Genomic DNA, 25231 nt, shown 5'->3' with positions numbered 1-25231 from the left:
TGCAACTTCATATATGTTAATATTTCCTTTTAAAAAATGGTATGATCTGCTGCTTTCTGTAGCAAGAGCTTCGACACTCACTGAAAGTGTTTCATGGCTAATTACAGACATTTTCTTATATGTAGAGGATTTCTGGTGATTAGTTGCTGTCATTCATGTCGGTTATACTGGAAGTAAAGATGTTGTATAAGTCAAGTTTATTTCTATAGCGCTTTTAACAATAGACACTGTCGCAAAGCAGCTTTACGGAATTTGAATGACTTTAAACATGAGCTAATTTTATCCCTAATCTATCCCCGATGAGAAGCCTGTGGTGACGGTGGCAAGGAAAAACTCCCTCAGACGACATGAGGAAGAAACCTCGAGAGGAACCAGACTCAAAAGGGAACCCATCCTCATTTGGGTGATAACAGATGATAACATTTTTAACATGAAGTCTGTTTAGTTAATATTCTAAACTGTTCATTGATAGAAACTTGAGTGCAAAACTGTTCATGACAACCGCAGTCCTAAAGTTAGCAAGTCAACTGTAGTCCTCAGACATAAAAGCATTACTGTAAGTGTCCAGAGCGTCTTCCAAGTGTCTATATGGGGCCGTCCTCTACAGGAGCGATGTGATGAGACTCCAGCCAGACGTAGGGCATCAGGATGGATCAGGCGACAACAGACAACATGATTATAACATTAACAGTTTGAACATTGTCAGTTTCGTTGATGTTATAAATGATATTTATGATATAAATCGGGGTGCAGAAAAAGAAAAGAAAAAGGAGCGACGATATGTGAAAGGCAGGATTGAACAGTGTATTAGAATATGGGTTTTAAGAAGAAGAAGCCTTTATTTGTCACATGCACAGTGAAATTCATCCTCTGCATTTAACCTATCTGAAGCAGTGAACACACGCGCGCACACACACCCAGAGCAGTGGGCAGCTATACTACAGCACCCGGGGAGCAGTTAGGGGTTAAGTACCTTGCTCAAGGGCACTTCAGCCCAAGGCCACCCTACGTTAACCTAACCACATGTCTTTGGACTGTGGGGGAAACCGGAGCACCCGGAGGAAACCCACACAGACACGGGGAGAACATGCAAACACCACACAGAAAGGCCCTCGCCGGCCGCTGGGTTCGAACCCAGGACCTTATTGCTGTGAGGCGACCGTACTAACCACTACACCACTGTGCCACACAGTTTTGGGGCCGTGTGTGTGTGTGGTGAGGGTTTGGATTCTTAAATAGTTGGTCCCAGGTACAGGCAAAATGCATGGTGGGCCTATGCTGCCATGCCAAGCACACTGTACCTTTACTCTTAGTGGCTTCATGCATAATTCACTCTACTGTAGACCTGGCACCATTCATTATTCAGCACAACTTAGATGCCTACTCCTGTCTCACACATGGAGCAACAAGTGATCTCTAATAATTTCAGTACACATGCTGGAATTGTCTACATGGCAGAATTCCCTCTTGTGCACTTTAGCCAGACATTTCCTATACATTCAGGCGAAACACACGTAAACTCGAGGCCGCCCAGAGACTTTTATTTTGAAAAACCGTAAGCTTAAGCTGTTCAACATTGTCGTGTGCTTCTTCGTGCTTTGTATAGAGTCTGTACTCGTGTATTTTTCGAAATCCTGTCTTTTGGGTCAGACATGTGAAATGAGCACAGTAAAGTTATTAGGTGTGAGGATAAGTCGACACTTGAGCAGTCGCTGTTTTAATCCCAGCGTTTTGACGAACACGCGAATAAATAATAATAATAATAATAATAATAATAATAATGAAGCAACACGATGTTTTCTATGTCCTGGGAGAGATTTCAGTACGGTTCCGAAAGAAAAGAAAGAAGACGTTACTTCCGGGAGCAAAAGAAAACTGAGAGCTGCGGATATCGCAGAAAAGCTTCGACGTGAAAAAGAGAAAAAGGCAGAGCCGACAGATAAGGTGGTTGAATTTTACTTGTTTTAACACGTTTTTAATTATTAATTATTTTTATTTTAATAAGAGTTTTAATTAATTTTACTTATTTATTATCATTCCTACCAGACTTTAACAACTTCCGGTCCAACCGCATAAGTGTTCCGTTCATCTCCCTGTCTCCCCTTTTAAAGGTTCCGGTATCTCCTGTACAGCGGAATGTAACAGAACTGAAGCAGCTCACACAACAGCTCCAATCTGTCCATCCAAATGTTTTCGCAAAAGCACTTTCTAGGAGTATTCTGTACCAAGACCAAAACCTCATTGCGATAAACAAACCATATGGAGTCCCAGTTTACAGTAAGTACTTAGTAATATACAGTAATAACTGAATTTAACTCTTAATGAGCTGCTCACTAGACACCGATTAGGCTGTGGGTGGTAAAAGAGAGCAACTGGACTTGCTTGAAGATTCTTGAAGACGTTTCACCTCTCATCCGAAAGGCTTCTTCAGTTCTGTCTGACTAAGGCCCTGTCCACACGGCAACGGATTCAGGTGACTCCGATACAGTTGCTTATCGTTTAGGCCTGGCGTCCACACGGCACCGGCGTTTTGGGTGCCCAAAACGCAATCTTTTTGAGAACGGGTTCCAGAGTGGAAAGATCTGACAACGTTGCCGTTGTGAAGTCGTCTGGATGAGTAGAACGGATTTGTTTATGATGACGTCACAACCACATGACTGTGAGTGCTTCACGCCGGGTAGAAGTGTAACGAACTCGATGCGAGTTGTCAACAAATCCTATAACTTGGTTCATGAAACGTGCTTACAAAATATTTTCACTGTGAATATTTATTGTGTAATGGTGCAAAGTGAGAGAGAGAGAGAGTGAGTTAGGGCAGAGTCAATCCCGCCAGCAAAAATAGGGAAAAAAGGAGCGATCTCACCTCTTCAGATGTTGGTTTTAGTCCTACAATACATTCCTCAAAAAGGGCGTAGAAGAGCAAATTAATCCATCAACGTGTAGCATTCAGTTTATTCCGGACCATTAAAGACGCCGCCTTCCGCGTAGAATCATACGTCATCCTCGCCGCCATATTGGATAGGTCAAAGCGGAGAATAAAGATTCATGTGCTGCGTTTAACTGTACCAACAGGTTTACCGTCCAAACGAGATCACATGGGATTACCTTTCACAGGTGAGAAACAACAAATTAATCCATCAACGTGTAGCATTCAATTTATTCCAGACCATTAAAGACGCCGCCTTCCGTGTAGAATCATACGTCATCCTCGCCGCCATATTGGATAGGTCAAAGCGGAGAATAAAGATTAGCTGCATTTAACTGTACCAACAGGTTTGCCGTCCAAACGAGATCACATGGGATTACCTTTCACAGGTGAGACTGGAAAAATACTTTTCATTGTATTTGGTCATTATAATGTAATTTTACGAACAGATTTTCCTGACTTTGTGGCTAATATGAAGTCTCACGCATAATAGTTTATGCGCATGTGTCCTTACTTCTTCTATTGTTCTGGTGTCTCCGAAGGGACCGTCTTACAGCGCCCCTAGAGGTGTGGCATGTGTATTGCATCGTTTTCAGCAAGCGTTGCGTTGCCATATGGACCTGATATTTTACTGATCGTTGCCCATTTGGACGCGATATATTTTTAAATAACATCTCGTTGCCGTTGTCGTGTGGATGTAGCCTAATAGGGAGTATCCGGTATTTATCCTCTCATGGATGAAAAGCAATCCTAAGGTGTCGTTGAGTCATCCTGTTGGAGTGGGTCACTGGGGGCTGGGTGTGAACGGCCTCGAGAGTCGTCGGGGTGATCAATGGGTTGTCGGTTCTCTCCGTCCTCCTGTGAGTCACTAAAAACAGCTGGGTTTTGGTGTGCATTCAGTTAAGAAAAATAAACCTTTATTTGTCACATGCACACTTCAAGCACAGTGAAATTCATCCTCTGCATTTAACCCATCTGAAGCAGTGAACACACACGCGCACACACCCAGAGCAGTGGGCAGCCACACTAGAGCGCCTGGGGTTAGGTACCTTGCTCAAGGGCACTTCAGCCCAAGGCTGCCCCACGTTAACCTAACTGCATGTCTTTGAACTGTGGGGGAAACCGGAGCACCCAAAGGAAACCCACGCAGACACCGGGAGAACATGCAAACTCCACACAGAAAGGCCCTCGCCGGCCGCTGGGTTCAAACCCAGGACCTTATTGCTGTGAGGCGACCGTGCTAACCACTACACCACTGTGCAGTTGTCTGGGAACATTGTTTTTGTCAACCTGGAATGGCCATCACTGAACAGAGGTGGTGGTTTAAGACACCATTTATCAGCCACCTACAATGCAGTCCTTGGTACACTTCCCAGACAACTGAATGCACATCAAAACCCAGCTGTTTTCAGTGACTCACAGAAGGACAGATGCCCCTTTTCCACCAAAGCAGTTCCAGGGCTGGTTCGGGGCCAGTGCTTAGTTTGGAACCGGGTTTTCTGTTTCCACTGACAAAGAACTGGCTCTGGGGCCAGAAAAACCAGTTCCAGGCTAGCACCAACTCTCTGCTGGGCCAGAGGAAAGAACCGCTTACGTCAGCGGGGGGGGTGGAGTTGTTAAGACCAACAACAATAACAAGACCATGAAAGATCGCCATTTTTAAGCGACGAGAAGCAGCAGCTGTACAAACGCGAAGTCATCCATTATTATTATTATTGTTGTTGTTGCTGCTGCTTCTTCCGTGTTGTTTTTGCTTCGATATTCGCGCCAAGGTTTATGCAAACGTAGCGACGTAACTGACGTATACAGCGACGTAATGACGTGGCTTCCCTTAGCACCGCGAGCGATGGAAAAGCAAACTGGTTCTCAGCTGGCTCGCAAGTTGAACGAGTTGTGAACCAGCACCAGCACTGGCCCCGAACCAGCCCTGGAACTGATTTGGTGGAAAAGAGGCAAGAGAGAACCAACAACCCATTGATCACCCCGACGACTCTCTAGGCCGTCCACACCCAGCCCCCAGTGACCCACACCAACAGGATGACTCAACGACACTTTAGGATTGCTTTTCATCCATGAGAGGATAAATACCGGATACTCCCTATTAGTCAGACAGAACCGAAGAAGCCTTTCGGATGAGAAGTGAAACGTCTACAAGAATCTTCAAGCAAGTCCAGTTGCTCTCTTTTACCACCCACAGTTTACTATGACCTGGATGACTGAGAATCTTCACAGACATCGATTAGGCATAACATTATGACCACTCAGAGGTGAAGGGAATAGCCTTGATAATATCATTACACTGGCACCCGTCAAGGGGTGGGATATATTAAGCAGCAAGAAAGAGAACAGTCGGTTCTTGAAGTTGATGTGTTGGAAGCAGGAAAAATGGGCAAGCGTAAGGATCTGAGCGACTTTGACAAGGACCAAATTGTGATAGCGAGATAATTAGGTCTGAGCGTCTCCAAAATAGCATGTCGTGTGGGGTGTTCCTGGTATGCAGTGATTAGTAATAGGCATCCTTCAGTCTTGGGAGACTATGGGTCTGCACTCTGGTTGTCAATCAGGATCGGAAACTGCGTCAAGCGTGACTAATGAGTCCGATGCGGGAATGGCAGTCCTTCCGGTATAGTTGGCAGATGAAGACTGAGGATAGTCTGTCAGTCTGGTTGGAGGCTTTCTGTCTCCTGTCTTCGGACTGCTGGGCAAGTGTCTCTTCAAAGCTTGTCGCCAGGTTATTCGCTAAGGTTTCCCAGATGTTTGTGTCAATGTTCAAGGCCTTCAAGTTTTTGCAAACGCCTCCGTATCGCAGCTGGGGTCTACCTATGGGCTGTTTTCCCTGTGCCAGTTCGCCATACAGGAGGTCTTTTGGGATCCGGCCATCGCCCATACTCACAACGTGTCTGAGCTAGCACATGCATCTCTGTTTCAGCAGGCTGTACATGCTAGGAATTCCGGCTCTCTCCAGGACGGTGGTGTTGGGAACTGTGTCCTGCCACTTGATGTCTAGGATGCGTCGAAGACCGCGCATGTGGCAGGCGTTGAGCTTGTGTTCCTGTCGGGCTCGTATGGTCCAAGACTCACTGCCATACAGGAGGGTGCTCACAACACAAGCACTGTAGACGTGAACCTTGGTGTGCTCTGTCAGCTTGCTGTTCATTTACACTCTCTTTGTTGGTCTGGCCGTGGTGGTGGAGGCTTTGCCGATTGGCTTATTGAGTTCAGTGTCGAGAGAGAGGGAGTCAGAGATGGTAGATTCTAGGTACACGAAGTCGTGGGAAGTAGTACCCACGAAAAGTGGTCCAAGGATCCAAAGGACAACCGGTGAACCGGCGACAGGGTCATGGGTGTCGAAGGGCCATTGATTGATTCACATGGGGCACAAAGGCTCGCCCATATGGTCCAATTCAGAAGAACAGAAGAGCTACTGTAGTACAAACTGCTGAAAAAGTTAATGCTGGCCAAAACAGAAAGGCGTCAGTGTTAACTTTTTCAGCAGTTTGTCCTGCAGTAGATCTTCTGTGGGATTGGACCATATGGGTGAGCCTTCGTGCCTTACGCTTGCCCATTTCTCCTGCTTCCAGCACATCAACTTCAAGAGCTGACTGTTCTCTTTCTTGCTGCCTAATATACACTACCGTTCAAAAGTTTGGGGTCACCCAGACAATTTTGTGTTTTCCATGAAAAGTCACACACTTATTTACCATCATAAGTTGTAAAATGAATAGAAAATATAGTCAAGACATTTTTCTGGCCATTTTGAGCATTTAATCGACCCCACAAATGTGATGCTCCAGAAACTCAGGCCAAGTTTACATTAGACCGTATCTGTCTCGTTTTCTTCGCGGATGCACTGCCCGTTTACATTAAAACGCCGGGAAACGCCAGCGTCCACGTATTCAATCCAGATCGTGTCTGGTCTGGTGCTGTGTAAACATTGAGAATACGCAGATACGCTGTGCTGAGCTCTAGATGGCGTCATCATTGGACAACGTCACTGTGACATCCACCTTCCTGATTCGCTGGCGTTGGTCATGTGACGCGACTGCTGAAAAACGGCGCGGACTTCCGCCTTGTATCACCTTTCATTAAAGAGTATAAAAGTATGAAAATACTGCAAATACTGATGCAAATACTGCCCATTGTGTAGTTATGATTGTCTTTAGGCTTGCCATCCTTCCACTTGCAAGTGGTAAGTGATATGCGCTGGGATCACACACACAGCGGCTCAGTCCCGAATCACTGCTCGTGCGCTATACTCGCGCGCTCTGTGAGCTGCGCAGGGCCGGAGTGCCCACCCTCCAGAGGGCACTCGCTGTTCAGGGCGGAGTGATTTGGAGCGCAGGATGCCTGCGGAGCCGAACGTATCCGCGTATTGGCGTTGCTGTGTGCACGCGAATCGTGTATTGGTGTTGCTGTGTGCATGTTAATCGTTTTAAAAACGTTAATCTGATGATCCGCTGATACGGTCTAATGTAAACCCCACCTCAATCTGCTCAAAGGAAGGTCAGTTTTATAGCTTCTCTAAAGAGCTAAACTGTTTTCAGCTGTGCTAACATGATTGTACAAGGGTTTTCTAATCATCCATTAGCCTTCTGAGGCAATGAGCAAACACATTGTACCATTAGAACACTGGAGTGAGAGTTGCTGGAAATGGGCCTCTATACACCTATGGAGATATTGCACCAAAAACCAGACATTTGCAGCTAGAAGAGTCATTTACCACATTAGCAATGTATAGAGTGGATTTCTGATTAGTTTAAAGTGATCTTCATTGAAAAGAACAGTGCTTTTCTTTCAAAAATAAGGACATTTCAAAGTGACCCCAAACTTTTGAACGGTAGTGTATCCCATCCCTTGACAGGAGGTGCCATTGTAATGAGATAATCAACGTTCTTCACTTGTCAGTGGTTTTAATGTTACGGCTGATCGGTGTATACCGTGCAGTATTTAGTCTTGTAATAATTGTTGGTGATTTTCTGGGATAATGCGAGACACCCAGATAACACTTTCCTATAGCTAATATAAATGACACCATTTACCGGTTTTCAGTAGAAACATACGATACTGTGTAAAAGTCTTTGGCAGCCTGGTTTGCTTTCATATAAACTTTTATTGATTTTTATTTCATGACTTCTACATTATTGAGTCACATTAGATAAATAATAGTCTCGGATACGGTTTGTGTCGTGAGGAAATGAGCTGTAGGTTTTACTGAGCATCTTACAGAACCAGCCACAGTTCTTCTGGACACTTTGACTGTCGCACTCGCTTCTTCACTTTTCCCCAAAACCCAGCAGCCTTCGTTATGTTTTCTTTTTTCATCTGAAAAATGTAATATGCTGCTTTCTTTATTGACATACAAACATTTTTTCTGTTTTAATTTTGTGCTGGAAAACTAATTTTTGTTACCATAAATATTGATATGCCATGGATCAGGTTAGTTTCTTCATTTCAAGCTTATTTTTCAGGGATCCCAGACGTCCGCTATTTAGCGGAATTCCGCTATTTTCTAGCGAAAGTGGGTTTTTTTTTATCTCTTGTATATCCATTAAAAATATGTTTAAGTAAAATCTCATCTCATTATCTCATTATCTCTAGCCGCTTTATCCTGTTCTACAGAGTCGCAGGCAAGCTGGAGCCTATCCCAGCTGACTACGGGCGAAAGGCGGGGTACACCCTGGACAAGTCGCCAGGTCATCACAGGGCTGACACATAGACACAGACAACCATTCACACTCACATTCACACCTACGGTCAATTTAGAGTCACCAGTTAACCTAACCTGCATGTCTTTGGACTGTGGGGGAAACCGGAGCACCCGGAGGAAACCCACGCGGACACGGGGAGAACATGCAAACTCCACACAGAAAGGCCCTCGGCGGCCCCAGGGCTCGAACCCAGGACCTTCTTGCTGTGAGGCGACAGCGCTAACCACTACACCACCGTGCCGCCCCTGTTTAAGTAAAATGACCAGCAGAATACGTTCTGATTTGGTTTGCTTGTTTAGCGATGTTTTCGTCAGCTTCGTTTGTTCTCGTTGACATTCGGGAACACTCGGAAGTTAAATTGATGTAAATACCGCGAGCAGTGTTGCCAGATTGCGCGGTTCTCCGTCCAGTTGGGGGGTTTCAAGTGCATTTTGGCGGGTTTTGAACATATTTTGGGCTGGAAAACATCAGGAGTATCTGGCAACACTGACCGCGAGACTGTACGCGATAGAACGAGAAAACAATATGGCTGCGCCCATTTGCTAGAAAACATGTTTTAACTCCGTTCGTGCTTTTGTTTCTAATGCGTTGAACTTAATTCAGAGCACTGCAGGAACATCAGAAAAGCAGAAGGAAAGATCAGAGAAACAAAAGCAGAGAAAACTGGAGGAAAGACAGAATGCACCCCAGAAAAGAGCATTAAACTCCTTTGCAGTGAAACCTTTCAAAAAGAGAGGTTTAAATCAAATATCTCCAGTATTTGCTGTACATATGTATATATCTAATATTACTGAATCATTGATTTCTGCTCATATTCATGATTTTTGAAAAATGAATGTGGCTTATATTAGACTAGTTTTGACATTAACTTGAAACAAAAAAATAAACAAATGAGATGAACTATGGATACTATTGTTATAACAAAATCAGTGGAATATTTAGGCAAGTGTATTCTTCAAAGCTACATTTTCGTCTAATTTTTATAATTTATTTTTTTTTGCCACTTGTCATAGATTACAAAATATGGCATCAAATAGATACACATTATGGTTAAATTCTGTTGCTTTTCTATGTTAAATCTATGTAAAAAATATGTTCTATAGCATCTTTAAATGTTAAAATCTCAACAGCTTCAGGCAGCCCCCTTGACCCCTGCTGATAGATTCTCATCTCATCTCATTATCTCTAGCCGCTTTATCCTGTTCTACAGGGTTGCAGGCAAGCTGGAGCCTATCCCAGCTGACTACGGGCGAAAGGCGGGGTACACCCTGGACAAGTCGCCAGGTCATCACAGGGCTGACACATAGACACAGACAACCATTCACACTCACATTCACACCTACGGTCAATTTAGAGTCACCAGTTAACCTAACCTGCATGTCTTTGGACTGTGGGGGAAACCGGAGCACCCGGAGGAAACCCACGCGGACACGGGGAGAACATGCAAACTCCGCACAGAAAGGCCCTCGCTGGCCACGGGGCTCGAACCCGGACCTTCTTGCTGTGAGGCAACAGCGCTAACCACTAGCCTACACCACCGTGCCACCCGGTGATAGTTTCTTACATTCCTCTATTTTTTTCAATTACTGCTGGGATCCCTGATTTTTATGTCCGCCAGCTTTGTTGGAGGAGGTTATGTTTTTGCCTCCGTTTGTTTGTTTGTTCCAAAAATAACTCGGGAAGTAGTGAACAGATTTCGATGAAATTTTGAGGAAAGGTGGCCAAGGAACAATTGATTAGATTTTGATGCAGATATGGATGTGGATCCAGGGTTTTGTTTGTTTGTTCCCAGAACAACTCAAAAATCAGTGAACGGATTTGGATGAAATTTGGTGTACAGCTTTAGGATTATCCTAGGTTCAAGTGATTTTGATTTTGACGTTGATAATATATGGCTTCGCAGAGGTATGCTCTCTACCGAGTGTCCTTCAAGTTCAAACCTGGAAATTTGCTCATCGTTGTTTTTAATTGGGCTCTAAAATAACGAACTACTTTTTTTTTTTTTTTTTTGACTGGGTTTCATCAATCATTTTTAGTCTGTCAGTGTTTAAGAAATATTCCTGATACGCACACAGTATTTCACAGCAGGGCGTCATGATTTACTTTCTTCTCTGAATCATGGCTGGTCCTTCCCGTAGGTACTGGAGGCATCAGGAACAGCATTGCAGAGAGTCTGCCGGTCCTGGCCAAGATTACTGACGGTATGAAAGGAGGATCTGAGCTGCACGTCTGTTACAATCTCGAGAAGGACACGACAGGAATTTTGTTCCTGGCCAGGACGGACGAGACTGCCGAACGAATACACAATCTCTTCAGATCACATCAAGCAGAGACGACATACATGTCAGTGATTATGAAACGGACAAGTATTTCATCATTACACAGGGCCAGGCCGATCGTCTTTAATCATGTTTGGATTAAAGATGAATATTAATAAGAACCTTGAAACTGTCTCTCACTCAGTTATCGGAGTCTTTAAATCCTTCAGAGCATGCAGACTGGGTAAAGTGTGATATTGTTGCGTAATTCTTTCTTTTTTAAACAACGGGCTGAAAATCTCGCAGGAAAAATCCGACTTGAGATCATTATGATACAAAATACAAGCTCTTCTGCACCTTCTAACTCGTGCATTAAAAAATTTATTATTCCATATCTTAAAGAATATGTTTAACCAAACATTTGGTGGCTTTAATATTATCTAATTAACAGTTATAACACGAAATCGAGTCATACTGTACGTGAGCTGATAGCCGACGAGGCGCGTAGCTATAACCGAGTTGCCTATAAGCCGTGTACGACGAGATTGAGTGGAATAATTGTTTTATTCTATCCACATTCACTGGATTTTGAGAAATGGAGCATTTTTATTTTTAGCAAATTCGACAAAACTTTTTTTTTTTAATATCCAAAACGTCCGACAGAATCATTTCCGCTTAGAACGTAAACAAACCGGTGAAATGACAGGAGCAATTTGTGAAAAATGCGATTAATAATAATTCTTGAAAAATAATAAAGATACCTTTTTACTATCAGATACTTTTATTCCGCATTTTGTTGCTTTTTTTGTGTATTTTTTGGGGTTTTGTTTTCGAGTCGAGTTTTTATTTCGTCCTCGGTTGGTTCAGTAACACGCGCCGCCGTTTTGCTTTTCTCTACTCACGGTATATGAGCTGATAGCCTAGTAGCAGAGTAGCCAATCAGAGCGCGCGATTGCTCATATCCAGTGAATGTGGATAGAATAAATGAAGATATACTGTACACTGGCTTGCATTTGATAGTTCCTTGATCTTCAGAAATATTCTTCCCTGACAAACTCCTGAGCAGTGTATTTATACTGAGATCGTGTGACAGTTAATTACTAATGATGTGAATTCTGATTGGCCCTGAACCAATCAAGGCCATAAATTAGTTCATGGAAGTGTGACATAAACAGCACATCGAAGAACAGCAACGTGGCGTCTGGGATGCTCTACGACACCCTGATGAAAAGATTAACGTCAGAATTTTTTTTTTGCCTAGTTTGACAAGTCTAACAATATGTTCCTTAACGTTACTTCTGCAGCCATGATAGACAACTTCTTAACCCTCCTCCCTGACAACACCCCAAGGACCTGAATGATGATTGGTCAGGGTCAAAATTGTAGTGTTATCAATCTCCGGACCAAAGCACAGCAAGAATTTCTGGCACGATGATCGCCTAATCTGATATGGTGACCATCGTGAAAGACAAAAATATCCTGTAGTCTGATCTCACTATTACAGGTTGCAAAGAAATGGGTGTGAATACTTATGCACTTGGGTTGTTTTTGTTTTTTTTCCCCCTCTGTTATGACCAGCTGTTTTGTTTTAGTTTCATGACATGAATCCAATTAAGTCCGTTTCACTTCATGGTGGTGACACTGCTAAAGTGGAAACGTTCAGGCGGGGTTGGGGGTGAATACTTACGCAAGGCTCTGTAATACAGTAATAATGTCCGACCTCTTTTCACACAGGGTGATCACCGTTGGTGTCCCTGTTCCTTCCGAAGGGGTCATTGACATCCCTATCATTGAAAAGGAAATCACGGGGGACCAGCATCACTTTAAGGTGAGCAAACATTAAGGCTTGTTTACGCTAGAAATGATGTCATATCACGTCCTACGCTGAGTCTGTGCTCATTTTCTGTCTGCCGTCACTAGATTTTTATCATCTAACTCACCTTTTTTATTACTCAGGACAATATCGGTAGCTTTGTATTGTTTATTTATCTCTCATAAGCTTTAAAGGTCCCATGGCATGGTGGTTTGTTGATGCTTTAAACGGGCTCGTGGAGGCTTCCGGATGTTATATCCGCAGCCTTTCTCGAAATGAACCCTCGGCACGTAAATATAGCCTCCTGGGAGAAAGCCCCATTTCAGCGCTTTTCCCAGTGCGTCGTTTTGCTAATGAGAAGCAGGAGGCGGGGAAGGGTAGAGGGTGGGGGCGGGCCATGGGGGGAGGGGCTTGACCAAGCTGCGCGCACACATACTCGCTGCTATCAGCGCCTGTAGCCACGCTGCTAAGACAAAACCCCGTTCTCCCTCGGACTCCTTTCGTAAACTCAACGTGACACAGAGAACAGAGAGTGAGAGTGTTCGGAGTGGTAGTTTACGAACGTGTAATACCCTAGGCTTGAACACGCACTCCATAACCAAAGAGGATAGAAGCAGCAACTACAGCAACATAGCGCTTATCCAACAGAAGACATGCATTGCGGAGCAATAGTCAAACATAAGCTCATAAGTTACAGTCAACTTCCAGACTAAACTCAGTTTAACAGAGCATGTTGCATCCTCTTTAGTTTTGTAGCGCAGATTACCTGGCTAACTGCAGGAAGCGGTTAGCTGCACAGCTAATGTAGCCATTGCTAGGCTAACGCACCGATTTTAAAACACGGCAAAACAACTTAACAGTTAAACACTTACTTGTTCGGTGTTTGTTGCTGATGCGGCAGGGATTCTTGGTACGGACCCAGGCTTCAGTGACAGTTGATGTGCAAAACCTGCCCTGTACTGTCCCAAGTTGTGGAAACATTCCTCAGGAAAATGCTTCCGACAAACATACACTGTCTTAGGTAGACTCGACGGCGTATTATTGGAGTAAATAAAATTAAGCCACTGCGTCTTCAGGGGCTCTCCCGGAATAAAAAGGCGAGCTTATCGGACCCGTCTTGAAAAAGCTATACTGATGATATCGAGGTGTCCTGCAGATGGGTCTGAGTCCGCTGTATAGACCGAATGAGGACGGAGACGGGCTGGTCCGAGTGAGAGCTCACCGCCAAGCACACAGCGCAGTTACGCGCTACAAAGTCCTGGACAGCAGCTCAGGATGCAGCTTGGTGGAGCTCCAGCCAATCACAGGTACTGAGATATTACCTACCATGACTCATATTCACGCTATCAGATGATAAGAAAACGCCACCCACAAACACCTGAAATATGTTTATCTTTAAATATTTATTGGGAGGTGTGGTGGTTGTTATTCTTGTAAGGCTGATGTTTGTAGCACATTCCTAGTGCAGTTACAATCTCTAAGAGATAAGAGTCTGGTTTCGCTGTTAGAACAAAAGCTTTATTATTATTTTTTCTAGTGTAGCAGATAACTGAAACAATCTTTCAAATGGTGATACAAGCACCAAACTTGGCACAAATACTCCTTAGACATTATTCTTTTGAAAAAGTACGCGGGCCACCTGAAATTCAAGATGGCTGCTTATTTTCAAGATGGCCGCCGCTGTAGACTTGAAAATGGGATATAATCTGGCCACTTTGACCGATTTGAATGATCTTGGTGTCTAAAAGTAGGTTTTTGACTATGAGAAATCTAAAAATCCCACTCTTAACCTTCTAGGGAGCTCCTTTCTGCCATTTCTAGCAAAAATATGATGAAAAATATACAACCCCGATTCCAAAAAAGTTGGGACAAAGTACAAATTGTAAATAAAAACGGAATGCAATGATGTGGAAGTTTCAAAATTCCATATTTTATTCAGAATAGAACATAGATGACATATCAAATGTTTAAACTGAGAAAATGTATCATTTAAAGAGAAAAATTAGGTGATTTTAAATTTCATGACAACAACACATCTCAAAAAAGTTGGGACAAGGCCATGTTTACCACTGTGAGACATCCCCTTTTCTCTTTACAACAGTCTGTAAACGTCTGGGGACTGAGGAGACAAGTTGCTCAAGTTTAGGGATAGGAATGTTAACCCATTCTTGTCTAATGTAGGATACTAGTTGCTCAGCTGTCTTAGGTCTTTTTTGTCGTATCTTCCATTTTATGATGCGCCAAATGTTTTCTATGGGTGAAAGATCTGGACTGCAGGCTGGCCAGTTCAGTACCCGGACCCTTCTTCTATGCAGCCATGATGCTGTAATTGATGCAGTATGTGGTTTGGCATTGTCATGTTGGAAAATGCAAGGTCTTCCCTGAAAGAGACGTCATCTGGATGGGAGCATATGTTGCTCTAGAACCTGGATGTACCTTTCAGCATTGATGGTGTCTTTCCAGATGTATAAGCTGCCCATGCCACACGCACTAATGCAACCCCATACCATCAGAGATGCAGGCTTCTGAACTGAGCGCTGATAACAACTCGGGTCGTCCTTCTCCTCTTTAGTCCGAATGACACGGCGTCCCTGATTTCCATAAAGAACTTCAAATTTTGATTCGTCTGACCACAGAACAGTTTTCCACTTTGCCACAGTCCATTTTAAATGAGCCTTGGCCCAGAGAAGACGTCTGCGCTTCTGGATCATGTTTAGATACGGCTTCTTCTTTGAACTATGGAGTTTTAGCTGGCAATGGCGGATGGCACGGTGAATTGTGTTCACAGATAATGTTCTCTGGAAATATTCCTGAGCCCATTTTGTGATTTCCAATACAGAAGCATGCCTGTATGTGATGCAGTGCCATCTAAGGGCCTGAAGATCACGGGCACCCAGTATGGTTTTCCGGCCTTGACCCTTACGCACAGAGATTCTTCCAGATTCTCTGAATCTTTTGATGATATTATGCACTGTAGATGATGATATGCTCAAACTCTTTGCAATTTTACACTGTCGAACTCCTTTCTGATATTGCTCCACTATTTGTCGGCGCAGAATTAGGGGGATTGGTGATCCTCTTCCCATCTTTACTTCTGAGAACCGCTGCCACTCCAAGATGCTCTTTTTATACCCAGTCATGTTAATGACCTATTGCCAATTGACCTAATGAGTTGCAATTTGGTCCTCCAGCTGTTCCTTTTTTGTACCTTTAACTTTTCCAGCCTCTTATTGCCCCTGTCCCAACTTTTTTGAAATGTGTTGCTGTCATGAAATTTCAAATGAGCCAATATTTGGCATGAAATTTCAAAATGTCTCACTTTCGACATTTGATATGTTGTCTATGTTCTATTGTGAATGCAATATCAGTTTTTGAGATTTGTAAATTATTGCATTCCGTTTTTATTTACAATTTGTACTTTGTCCCAACTTTTTTGGAATCAGGGTTGTACATAGACCAGAACATATCCTACAAACTATTTTATTTATTTATTTTTAAATGCACAACTGGAATGTTTAGTTATGGTCAATGTTTGTCACTGCAGAGTGCAATGAGTCAAATACAGAGCTCACAAATGCACTGTTCACCCCAGCAGTGAGCTGCATGGTTTCACTTGTCCTCACATTTGCAGCTACATAGTCCGGTGCAGGTGAGACTGAATCGGTAGCATTTGCACCTTCCACGGCATTCAGATTTGCATCCACATTTGGTCAGCTGTTGGCAACTCTCGGCAACAGGTGGAAGCGTTGTCCAGAAGACCTTCCATGTGTCTCCACTCTTTGTCCATCCCCAGTCAGCAGGACTTTGTGTTTCTGGTTGGCGCAGTGTTGACTGACTCCATATACAGCCTGCTTGATAGGCAGCGCGCTTTGCATGCTGAAGTAGTGCTGCTTGAGTTGGAGGGATGGCTTCATATGGCCTCTGCTTTTGAGCAAACATATCCAGCCTGGCATCATCAACACGTGCAACTGTACTGGACCTGTCATACATTGTCACCACAAACTTCTCCAGGACCTCCAGATCATCATCATCTACTGTTGGTGGGTACTGGCTGAGCTTGGCAAAGACATCAGAAGCTTCAGCATACACATCCCAGGTTTGCCATGCAGACTTCTTCCCTTTGCTGCGGAAACCTGATACAACATCGCAACCAGTGAAGGCATGGAAGAAGAGTATTCCTTTGCTCTTCTCCAGTCCTAAAGAGAGGTGCAGGTCATGTACAGGAATCCATCTCAGGTTCCGTCCTTGGCCAAAGGCCACCCACAACTGGTGCAGACCAATCCCTTGAAGGAGAGGCAGAACACTGATTGCTATGACGAGGACATCCTCTACCTCGACTGCTACACCCTACACCCTAAACTATAATTACTGCTATAGTCTATACAAACATGCATGCTAGCTATGTTAGCGGACTATTTTACAAAAGGCCACGAATAAGGCAAAAGTAAGCTTCTGAGTGATTTTATTCTCCCAGATTTGGATTCTACATGGTCAAAAATGTATAATTTGATGCCAGAATCATCCATATCGGACAAGTCTGTGCATAGTTATGGCAAAACGATATATTTCTGTACTGGACATGGCGGCCATCTTTAAAATGGGCAGCCATCTTGAATTTCAAGTGGCCCGCGTACTTTTTCAAAAGAATAATGTCTAAGTGCCGAATTTGGTGCTTGTATCACAATTTGAAAGATTCCTCTGAAATATTATGTTATCTGCTGCACTATTCGCCACTCCTCATTCAGCGGATTCAAAGTTTCAGTATTCACGTCAGCCATAAGGTGACGTGAATAACATTGATTATCTCATTACAGTGGCACCTGTCAAGGGGTGGGATACATATATAAGGCAGCAAGAAAGAGAACAGTCAGTTTTTGAAGTTGACGTGTTGGAAGCAGGAAAAAACGGGCAAGCGTAAAGGCCAATTTATGCTGACAACGCAGTCCTCGCAGACGGTGTCGCAGATAGCGTCTGCGTAGCCCCCCCCACCTTCGCAGACGCTCTGCGCGCACCTCCCAAAAATTGTGACCACCGCAGAAGCCTCGCAGACAGTGTCGCAGACAAGAGGGCTCTGATTGGTCCACTCTACATCCGCTGTGCACGCACTTCCGCTTCCCTACTCTCCCGGTTTGGTTTGTTTTCACGACCGCCATTTTTAAGAACACGAGCGAAGATGGAGCAGCACGAAGAGCGGTTGATCGAGGAAGTACGTACATCTATACGACTCCAGTTCTAGTCATTATAAGTAACCGGAGGATAAACACTCCACTAACCACACCCACCAACTACTCCTAGCGATTTCGCGACTTCACGCCCCCTTGCGTTGTAGCGGTGAATAACATCGCGCACGCCTATTACTCCCCGCTCAACGATAAATTACAACTGTCTGCGAAAAGCTGTCTGCGAAAGCCTTGTCGCAAGAGCATGCAGAGGCCTTAAGGATCTGAGCGACTTTCACAAGGCCAGATTGTGATGGCGAGACGACTGGGTCTGAGCATCTCCAAAATGGCACATCTTGTGGGGTGTTCCTGGTGTGCAGTGGTTAGTACCAAATAAAAGTGGTCCAAGGATCCAAAGGACAACCGGTGAACCGGCAATAGGGTCATGGGTGTCGAAGGCTCATTGATTCACACGGGGCACGAAGGCTCGCTCATATGGTCCAATCCAGAAGAACTACGATAGCACAAACTGTTGAAAAAGTTAATGCTGGCCAAAACAGAAAGGTGAAACATAGCTCTTCTGTGTGATTGGACCATATGAGAAATCCTTTGTGCCCCATGCAAATCAATGAGCCTTTGACACCCATGACCCTGTCACCGGTTCACCGGTTGTCCTTTGGATCCTTGGACCACTTTTGTTCGGTACTAACCACTGCACACCGGGAACACCCCCACAAGATGCGCCATTTTGGAGATGCTCAGACCCAGTCATCTCGCCATCACAATTTGGCCCTTGTCAAAGTTGCTCAGATCCTTACACTTGCCCATTTTTCCTGCTTCCAGCACGTTAACTTCAAGAACCGACTGTTCTCTTTCTTGCTGCCTTATATATCCCACCCCTTGACAGGAAGTGCCATTGTAATGAGATTATCAAGGTTATTCACTTCTTCACTTGTCAGTGGTTTTAATGTTACGGCTGATCGGTGTATGAGTTACAGCAGAGACTCGGCACGGCCAGTTACCGAGCTACAAGACGACAGTATTAGCATGAAAGTCGAAACTTTGGAACCTGATCTGTTTGAGCAGAAATTACAGATGAGGAGGAGGAGAGAGAGCTGGGCTGGCTAAAGGACTAAAGCTGTGCTGCATTTCTCTCTCTCTCTCTCTCTTTAGTTAAAGATGAAGCAAGGGCTAAAATTACTGAGTCCACTATCCGCAGGCAGTGAATCGGCATTTGTAACCAAAGCCAAAAATCAACCATGTTGAGGAAACTGAAAACGTCAAATCTTGTTCGTATGTTACAGTGTAAAGATTGATATTAAGGTTGTTGTTGTTTTGGCAATGATACTGTATATGGGTGTATTTGAATTCTTTGAGACAGTTCATGAAATAATGGAATTATATTGTGTGTTAGGAGTGAAACATCAGCTGCGGGTTCATATGGCGTTGGCTGTGGCTTGCCCTATTCTGGGAGATCATAAATACGCCCACTGGAAGAAGCTGGCTCCTCAGGTATGTAAATTGTAAACATACCTGACATTCAATACTGAATGAATGTAACAATCATGGATATCCACAGGGTAGTTTATGCGTGGATTAATTACCAAGATGGATCGATTGGCAAACGGTTATCAGTTCACGTCATCCAAGCGTAACCCAAAGTGCAGCAGTGTGGTGCTGCTGATGGGAAGTGTTTTTTTTTTTTTTAAGGCCAGTTATGAGCGTGACAATCACGGAACATTTTATTTCACTCCGTTCATGTTGGTTGCTGCTGTGTGCTTCTGAAAATGAACTCCCTGTGCCGAGTTTTAATTTAAATTTAATACAGAGTCTATAGAACACGGTCATTATAAACGAGAGCAAAGTGCCACCATGAATTGTGCCGTAAAAGGACATGCATATGCCTCGGTGCTCAGTGCTCGCAGAACTGAAGCGCTCTTATGTGCAACAGTTTCTCCGCACACTCGGCACTAGTGTGCAGCACTAATGCTCCGTGCTCATAAACACCTTAAGATACCGCGTAAATGCCGGTGCGATCATTAAGTCTTTAATATGGTAACGGAGCATTTTTTTTTTAAGATATTTTTGGGGGCTTTTTCACCTTTATTGGATAGGACAGTGTAGAGACAGGAAATGAGCTGGAGAGAGAGAGACAGGGAGGGATCGGGAAATGACCTCGGGTCGGAATCGAACCCGGGTCCCCGGATTTATGGTATGGCGCCTTATCCACCTGAGCCACGACGCCCCAACGGAGCATTTTTATACACTGTTTTCGGGTTGTCCGTCCATCCGTCTGAGATTCTCATTAGAGAGTATTTCCATATGGATTTATGATTGTAACTAGGAGATGAACCGATTAGATTTTGGAATTGATCCATACAGGGTCAAGCTCATAGCAAGGTCAAATATCTGAAGTAGTTTTTTCTTTGATAGCTTCCTTCCTGTTTGTTATACCAAGATGTTACTTACGCCTTCATGTTCAGGAACTCGAGACCAATTTTTAGCTCCATCGACGATTTTTGCCATCGGTCTGTCCATCCATCCATCAGCGTGTCTACCCATGATTCTTGAGATATTTCAAGAACGAGGAGTCAAATGCTTGTAAGATTTATATGGAATTATCATTGGAATCAGGAGATGAATTTCTTTAATAGCTTTCTTTATGTTTGAAGTGTATTTTATGGGTAGCTTTGACATACAAACAAGTAACGAGACCGTCAATGACGGCGTAGCTCACGCCGGCCCCGGCTAGTCCACAAGGAACGATCTAAAGTGGGCCACCTTGCGCAATAAATGTTACAAGCTATATACAAGAGGTACATACACACACCCAGGAATACCGACCTATTTGCCAGAAAGAATCCAAAACGGTGAGGAATCGACTGAGAAGCGTCAATTTTTTTTAACTGCTCATTAAGGCTTAATTAGTCCATAACTTCATTAATAATTGTAATGAAGCAAAGAAGTTCTATGCACCCTAGGTCCCCCTACCTTCATGCCAGAAACAATCAAAATTGGTGAAGAATTGAGGGAGAAGTGGTGATTTGTGTGGAAACTGCTCATTAGGGATTGATTAATTACTCCGTATCTTCATTATTAATTGCAATTATGCAAATTGGGGTAGAAGCTACAGTGGAGCTTGAAAGTTTGTGAACGGTCAATAATAAACGACAGCAAAGTGCCACCATGAATTGTGCCGTAACCTGCGCTCAAAAGGACGTGCGTATGCCTTTTGATAGCCCAAACCATGATACTACCACCACCATGTTTCACAGATGGGATAAGGTTCTTATACTGGAATGTAGTGTTTTCCTTTCTCCAAACATAGCGCTTCTCATTTAAACCAAAAAGTTATATTTTGGTCTCATCCGTCCACAAAACATTTTTCCAATAGCCTTCTGGCTTGTCCATGTGATCGTTAGCAAACTGCGAGCAACAATGTTCTTTTTGGAGAGCAGTGGCTTTCTCCTTGCAAACCTGCCAAGCACACCATTGTTGTTCAGTGCTCTCCTGATGGTGGACTCATAAACATTAACATTAGCTAATGTGAGAGAGGCCTTCAGTTGCTTAGAAGTTACCCTGGGGTCTTTTGTGACCTCGCCGACTATTACACGCCTTGCTCTTGGAGTGATCTTTGTTGGTCGACCACTCCTGGGGAGGGTAACAATGGCCTTGAATTTCCTCCATTTGTACACAATCTGTCTGACTGTGGATTGGTGGAGTCCAAACTCTTTAGAGATGGTTTTGTAACCTTTTCCAGCCTGATGAGCATCAACAACCCTTTTTCTGAGGTCCTCAGAAATCTCCTTTGTTCGTGCCATGATACACTTCTACAAACGTGTTGTGAAGATCAGACTTTGATAGATCCCTGTTCTTTAAATAAAACAGGGTGCCCACTCACACCTGATTGTCATCCTATTGATTGAAAACACCTGACTCTAATTTCACCTTCAAATTAACTGCTAATCCTAGAGGTTCACATACTTTTGCCACTCACAGATATGTAATATTGGATCATTTTCCTCAATAAGTAAATGACCAAGTATAATATTTTTGTTTCATTTGTTTAACTGGATTCTCTTTATCTACTTTTAGGACTTGTGTGAAAATCTGATGTTGTTTTAGGTCATTTATGCAGAAATATAGAAAATTCTAAAGGGTTCACAAACTTTCAAGCACCACTGTATATGCATCCCAGGCAAACCTACCTTCCTGCCACAAAGAATAAAAATTGGTGAAGAATTGAGACAGAAGAAGCGATTTTCGTGAAATGTGGACAACACATGATGGCATAAACTCGTCGCCTTTCTGCCAGATGAGCTAACAAGAAGGACTAGGCTTGTTGGTAGAGGAGACATGCACATTGTCGCCGAGTTGATGTTGAGTTTGACTTATGGAGTACAAATACAGTCCAAGTAAACGGGCATTGTATCAAACCGATACCAGCGTCAGTATTGATGCATCCCTTAAAGGAACAGTCCACCGTACTTCCATAATGAAATATGCTCTTATCTGAATTGAGACGAGCTGCTCCGTACCTCTCCGAGCTTTGCGCGACCTCCCAGTCAGTCAGACGCGCTGTCACTCCTGTTAGCAATGTAGCTAGGCTCAGTATGGCCAATGGTATTTTTTGGGGCTGTAGTTAGATGTGACCAAACTCTTCCGCGTTTTTCCTGTTTACATAGGTTTATATGACCAGTGATATGAAACAAGTTCAGTTACACAAATTGAAACGTAGCGATTTTCTATGCTATGGAAAGTGCGCACTATAATGACAGGCGTACTGACACCTTCTGCGCGCTTCGGCAGCACATTGATATCTGAGCTCCGTATCAATGCGCTGCCGAAGCGCGCAGAAGGTGTTAGTACGCCTGTCATTATAGTGCGCACTTTCCATAGCATAGAAAATCGCTACGTTTCAATTTGTGTAACTGAACTTGTTTCATATCACTGGTCATATAAACCTATGTAAACAGGAAAAACGCGGAAGAGTTTGGTCGCATCTAACTACAGCCCCAAAAAATACCATTGGCCATACTGAGCCTAGCTACATTGCTAACAGGAGTGACAGCGCGTCTGACTGACTGGGAGGTCGCGCAAAGCTCGGAGAGGTACGGAGCAGCTCGTCTCAATTCAGATAAGAGCATATTTCATTATGGAAGTACGGTGGACTGTTCCTTTAAACACACTATCAACAAGCAGCCAGCATGAAGCACCTGGGACAAATAAAAATGATCACACGTCCTTCATAACAGTACCAAACTGGTCAGGAAAGATCTCACGTGTCTTGAGACATTTGAGTTTCTTCTAGTTTTAGTCCATATAATGCAAATAATACAAATTCCAAATAATCCCAGGTTTTCTTTACAATTGAGATTGGGTAATGTTCAGACCAGTTAAAGTGTCCGAGTGAGGAGTCATACACGCTGTGGATCATGACCGTCAATGCTGTGTTGTGTTTGGACAGGAAACATGATCAATTAGTCTACAGTAGGGTTGCTACGGTGTCACAGTTAAGTCATGGTGAATAATTGATTAATCGACATTTACCTCACTCTTGGCTTTTTCCGAGATATTTATTTTAGTGATCAAGTTCCTTACGGCAGTGGTTCTCAGTCTTGTTTCTGGCTGCGACTGCCCCAAAATTTCGCAACCTTCATTTCCCAGCACACAGGCCACACCTGCACTGAAAACCTGTGCGCGCGCGCATGTCGTTTATCATTGTAAACTCTAGCATTAGTTACATTGCTGTCACTACGGTCATGTATGCAAGTTGATCAAACATTCTTCGAAGAAAGAACAATTAAGGATGTGCGAAGACACTTGTACGAAGAATTCATAATTCATTTCATAGCCTGCGACCCTGTAGAACAGCGTTTCTCAAACTTTTTCAGACCAGGGACCACCTGTCAACCCCCCGCCCCACACAGTCCAGAAAAATCCCAACTTTAGATATTCATTGTGGTATTTTCTTTTCACCTTTGCTGTTGGTTTAGTCTGCCGAGCTTGTTTTTCTTGTGCTAACTGAATCTAATTTTCTTTGCATTTTCTCCTTATTGATGCTTGTGTCAGGTTTTTTCCTCTTAACCGAACCTGTCAGCCACTTCTCCATCCTTGTTGTTTCACTTTCAGTAAATTTAAAAAATCGCCACGGACACGAGCTAGTTAGGATTAGCCTATTATATGTTCAGAATTTTCGTTTGCTTGTTTTCAGGTCTGCCTGCCTGTTTGGCAGAGATTTGTGAGGTGACTGTTGCCTAGAGACAAGAGGCGGAATAAGAGCACGTGCACACTACAAGTTTTATGTGGTGCAAATTCAGATGCAGAAGGCTTTTTAAATAATAATAATGATGAAATTACAGGCCCGTTTGATTGCCGTTAAAAACAAGATTGGATAAATTTAACTTTCTAATAATGTTACAAAGCATACGCTAGCTTATCTTGAAAACGCTGACTACATTTGTAGATCACCTCGCGGACCACTTGAGGTTATGAAAAAAAAAAAAAAAAAACACCCTCCTCTACTCTAAAGCAGATAATACAATACTCCAGCCAAAGTGCTGACTGGTGGATGTACATATTTTTGTCCGGGGCGCTATTGTTGAGCTTTTGTCTGCCAAAAGTTGTCAAGTCTCCTAAGCTAGCCATGTAGTTATGACTTTCAGTACTGTTTACGGTTTAATAAGAAATTAAAAATAGTAAAATATTCTGACACACTTAAAAGCACCATGACGTGACGATAAATAAATCTCCCATCATCAAGAGGTGATCTGAGGTAACGACTTTTTCACTGGTCACACTTCACCAAGCATGTGTATCACGTTTCTGCCTGCAGAAGTTACCGGAAGGTGTGCTGCGGCAGCTTGGACTGGAGCAGAGCAAAACCCGACACCTTCCTCTCCACCTCCATGTCCGACAGATCACCCTACCAGGGGTTAAGGGTCACTGTGACCTCACGGTGTCCTGTCCGCTTCCCAAGTTCTTCACAGCAGCCCTGAAAAAACTGCAAATCCAGCTGCCAGAGAAGCCATAAGAGATGAGCACCACCACCACCTTGCATATGACTAAACTCTTTAACTAGAGACCAAGGCTTACAGGAAGTCAGAACAGCATCTATTAAAACGAGAACAGGATACGTCGACTGTGCACGTGATAGATGCAAGCATGCAGATCAGATTGCTTCGAGACAAGTCTACGTTGACTTGGGTGATTAAGGGACCTCCGTTTCTACAGTATAAGAGTTTAAGATTGTGTTATGTCTGATTTAATGAAACCAAATAAACTGAGCTTCAGTGCAAGCCCTTAAAACCTCTAAATTTTGTCTTTGCAATATCCTTCCATAAAAAAAAAAAAAAAAAAACGACACT

At 43.6% G+C, this 25231-nt stretch overlaps 2 protein-coding genes across 3 annotated transcripts in view; one reads left to right on the top strand and one right to left on the bottom strand.

The window, feature by feature from the left end:
* The window catches only part of twf2b (twinfilin actin-binding protein 2b), a 47727-nt gene extending 33429 nt beyond the window's left edge, over positions 1-14298 (bottom strand). The window contains exon 1 of one of the 2 annotated variants that reach the window (XM_060910484.1): positions 13578-14298. In XM_060910484.1, the coding sequence (XP_060766467.1) occupies positions 13578-13686 (109 nt within the window). In that variant the 5' untranslated portion in view covers positions 13687-14298. The remainder of the gene's footprint in view (positions 1-13577) is intronic. The other variant, XM_060910483.1, reaches the window with a different exon arrangement.
* Positions 1593-25180, top strand: rpusd4 (RNA pseudouridine synthase D4). Its single transcript, XM_060910482.1, has 7 exons — positions 1593-1944; positions 2112-2277; positions 10773-10977; positions 12627-12720; positions 13862-14012; positions 19279-19376; positions 24700-25180. Exons 1-7 carry the CDS (start codon positions 1660-1662, stop codon positions 24895-24897), a joined length of 1197 nt encoding a protein of 398 aa, XP_060766465.1. The 5' UTR covers positions 1593-1659; the 3' UTR covers positions 24898-25180.
* The last annotated feature ends 51 nt before the right edge of the window (positions 25181-25231 follow it).

Source organism: Neoarius graeffei, chromosome 26, assembly GCF_027579695.1.
Source record: "Neoarius graeffei isolate fNeoGra1 chromosome 26, fNeoGra1.pri, whole genome shotgun sequence".
Classification (NCBI taxonomy): domain Eukaryota; kingdom Metazoa; phylum Chordata; class Actinopteri; order Siluriformes; family Ariidae; genus Neoarius; species Neoarius graeffei.
The sequence above is the reverse complement of the archived record's forward strand: the minus strand, read 5'-3'. Positions and strand labels throughout refer to the sequence as shown.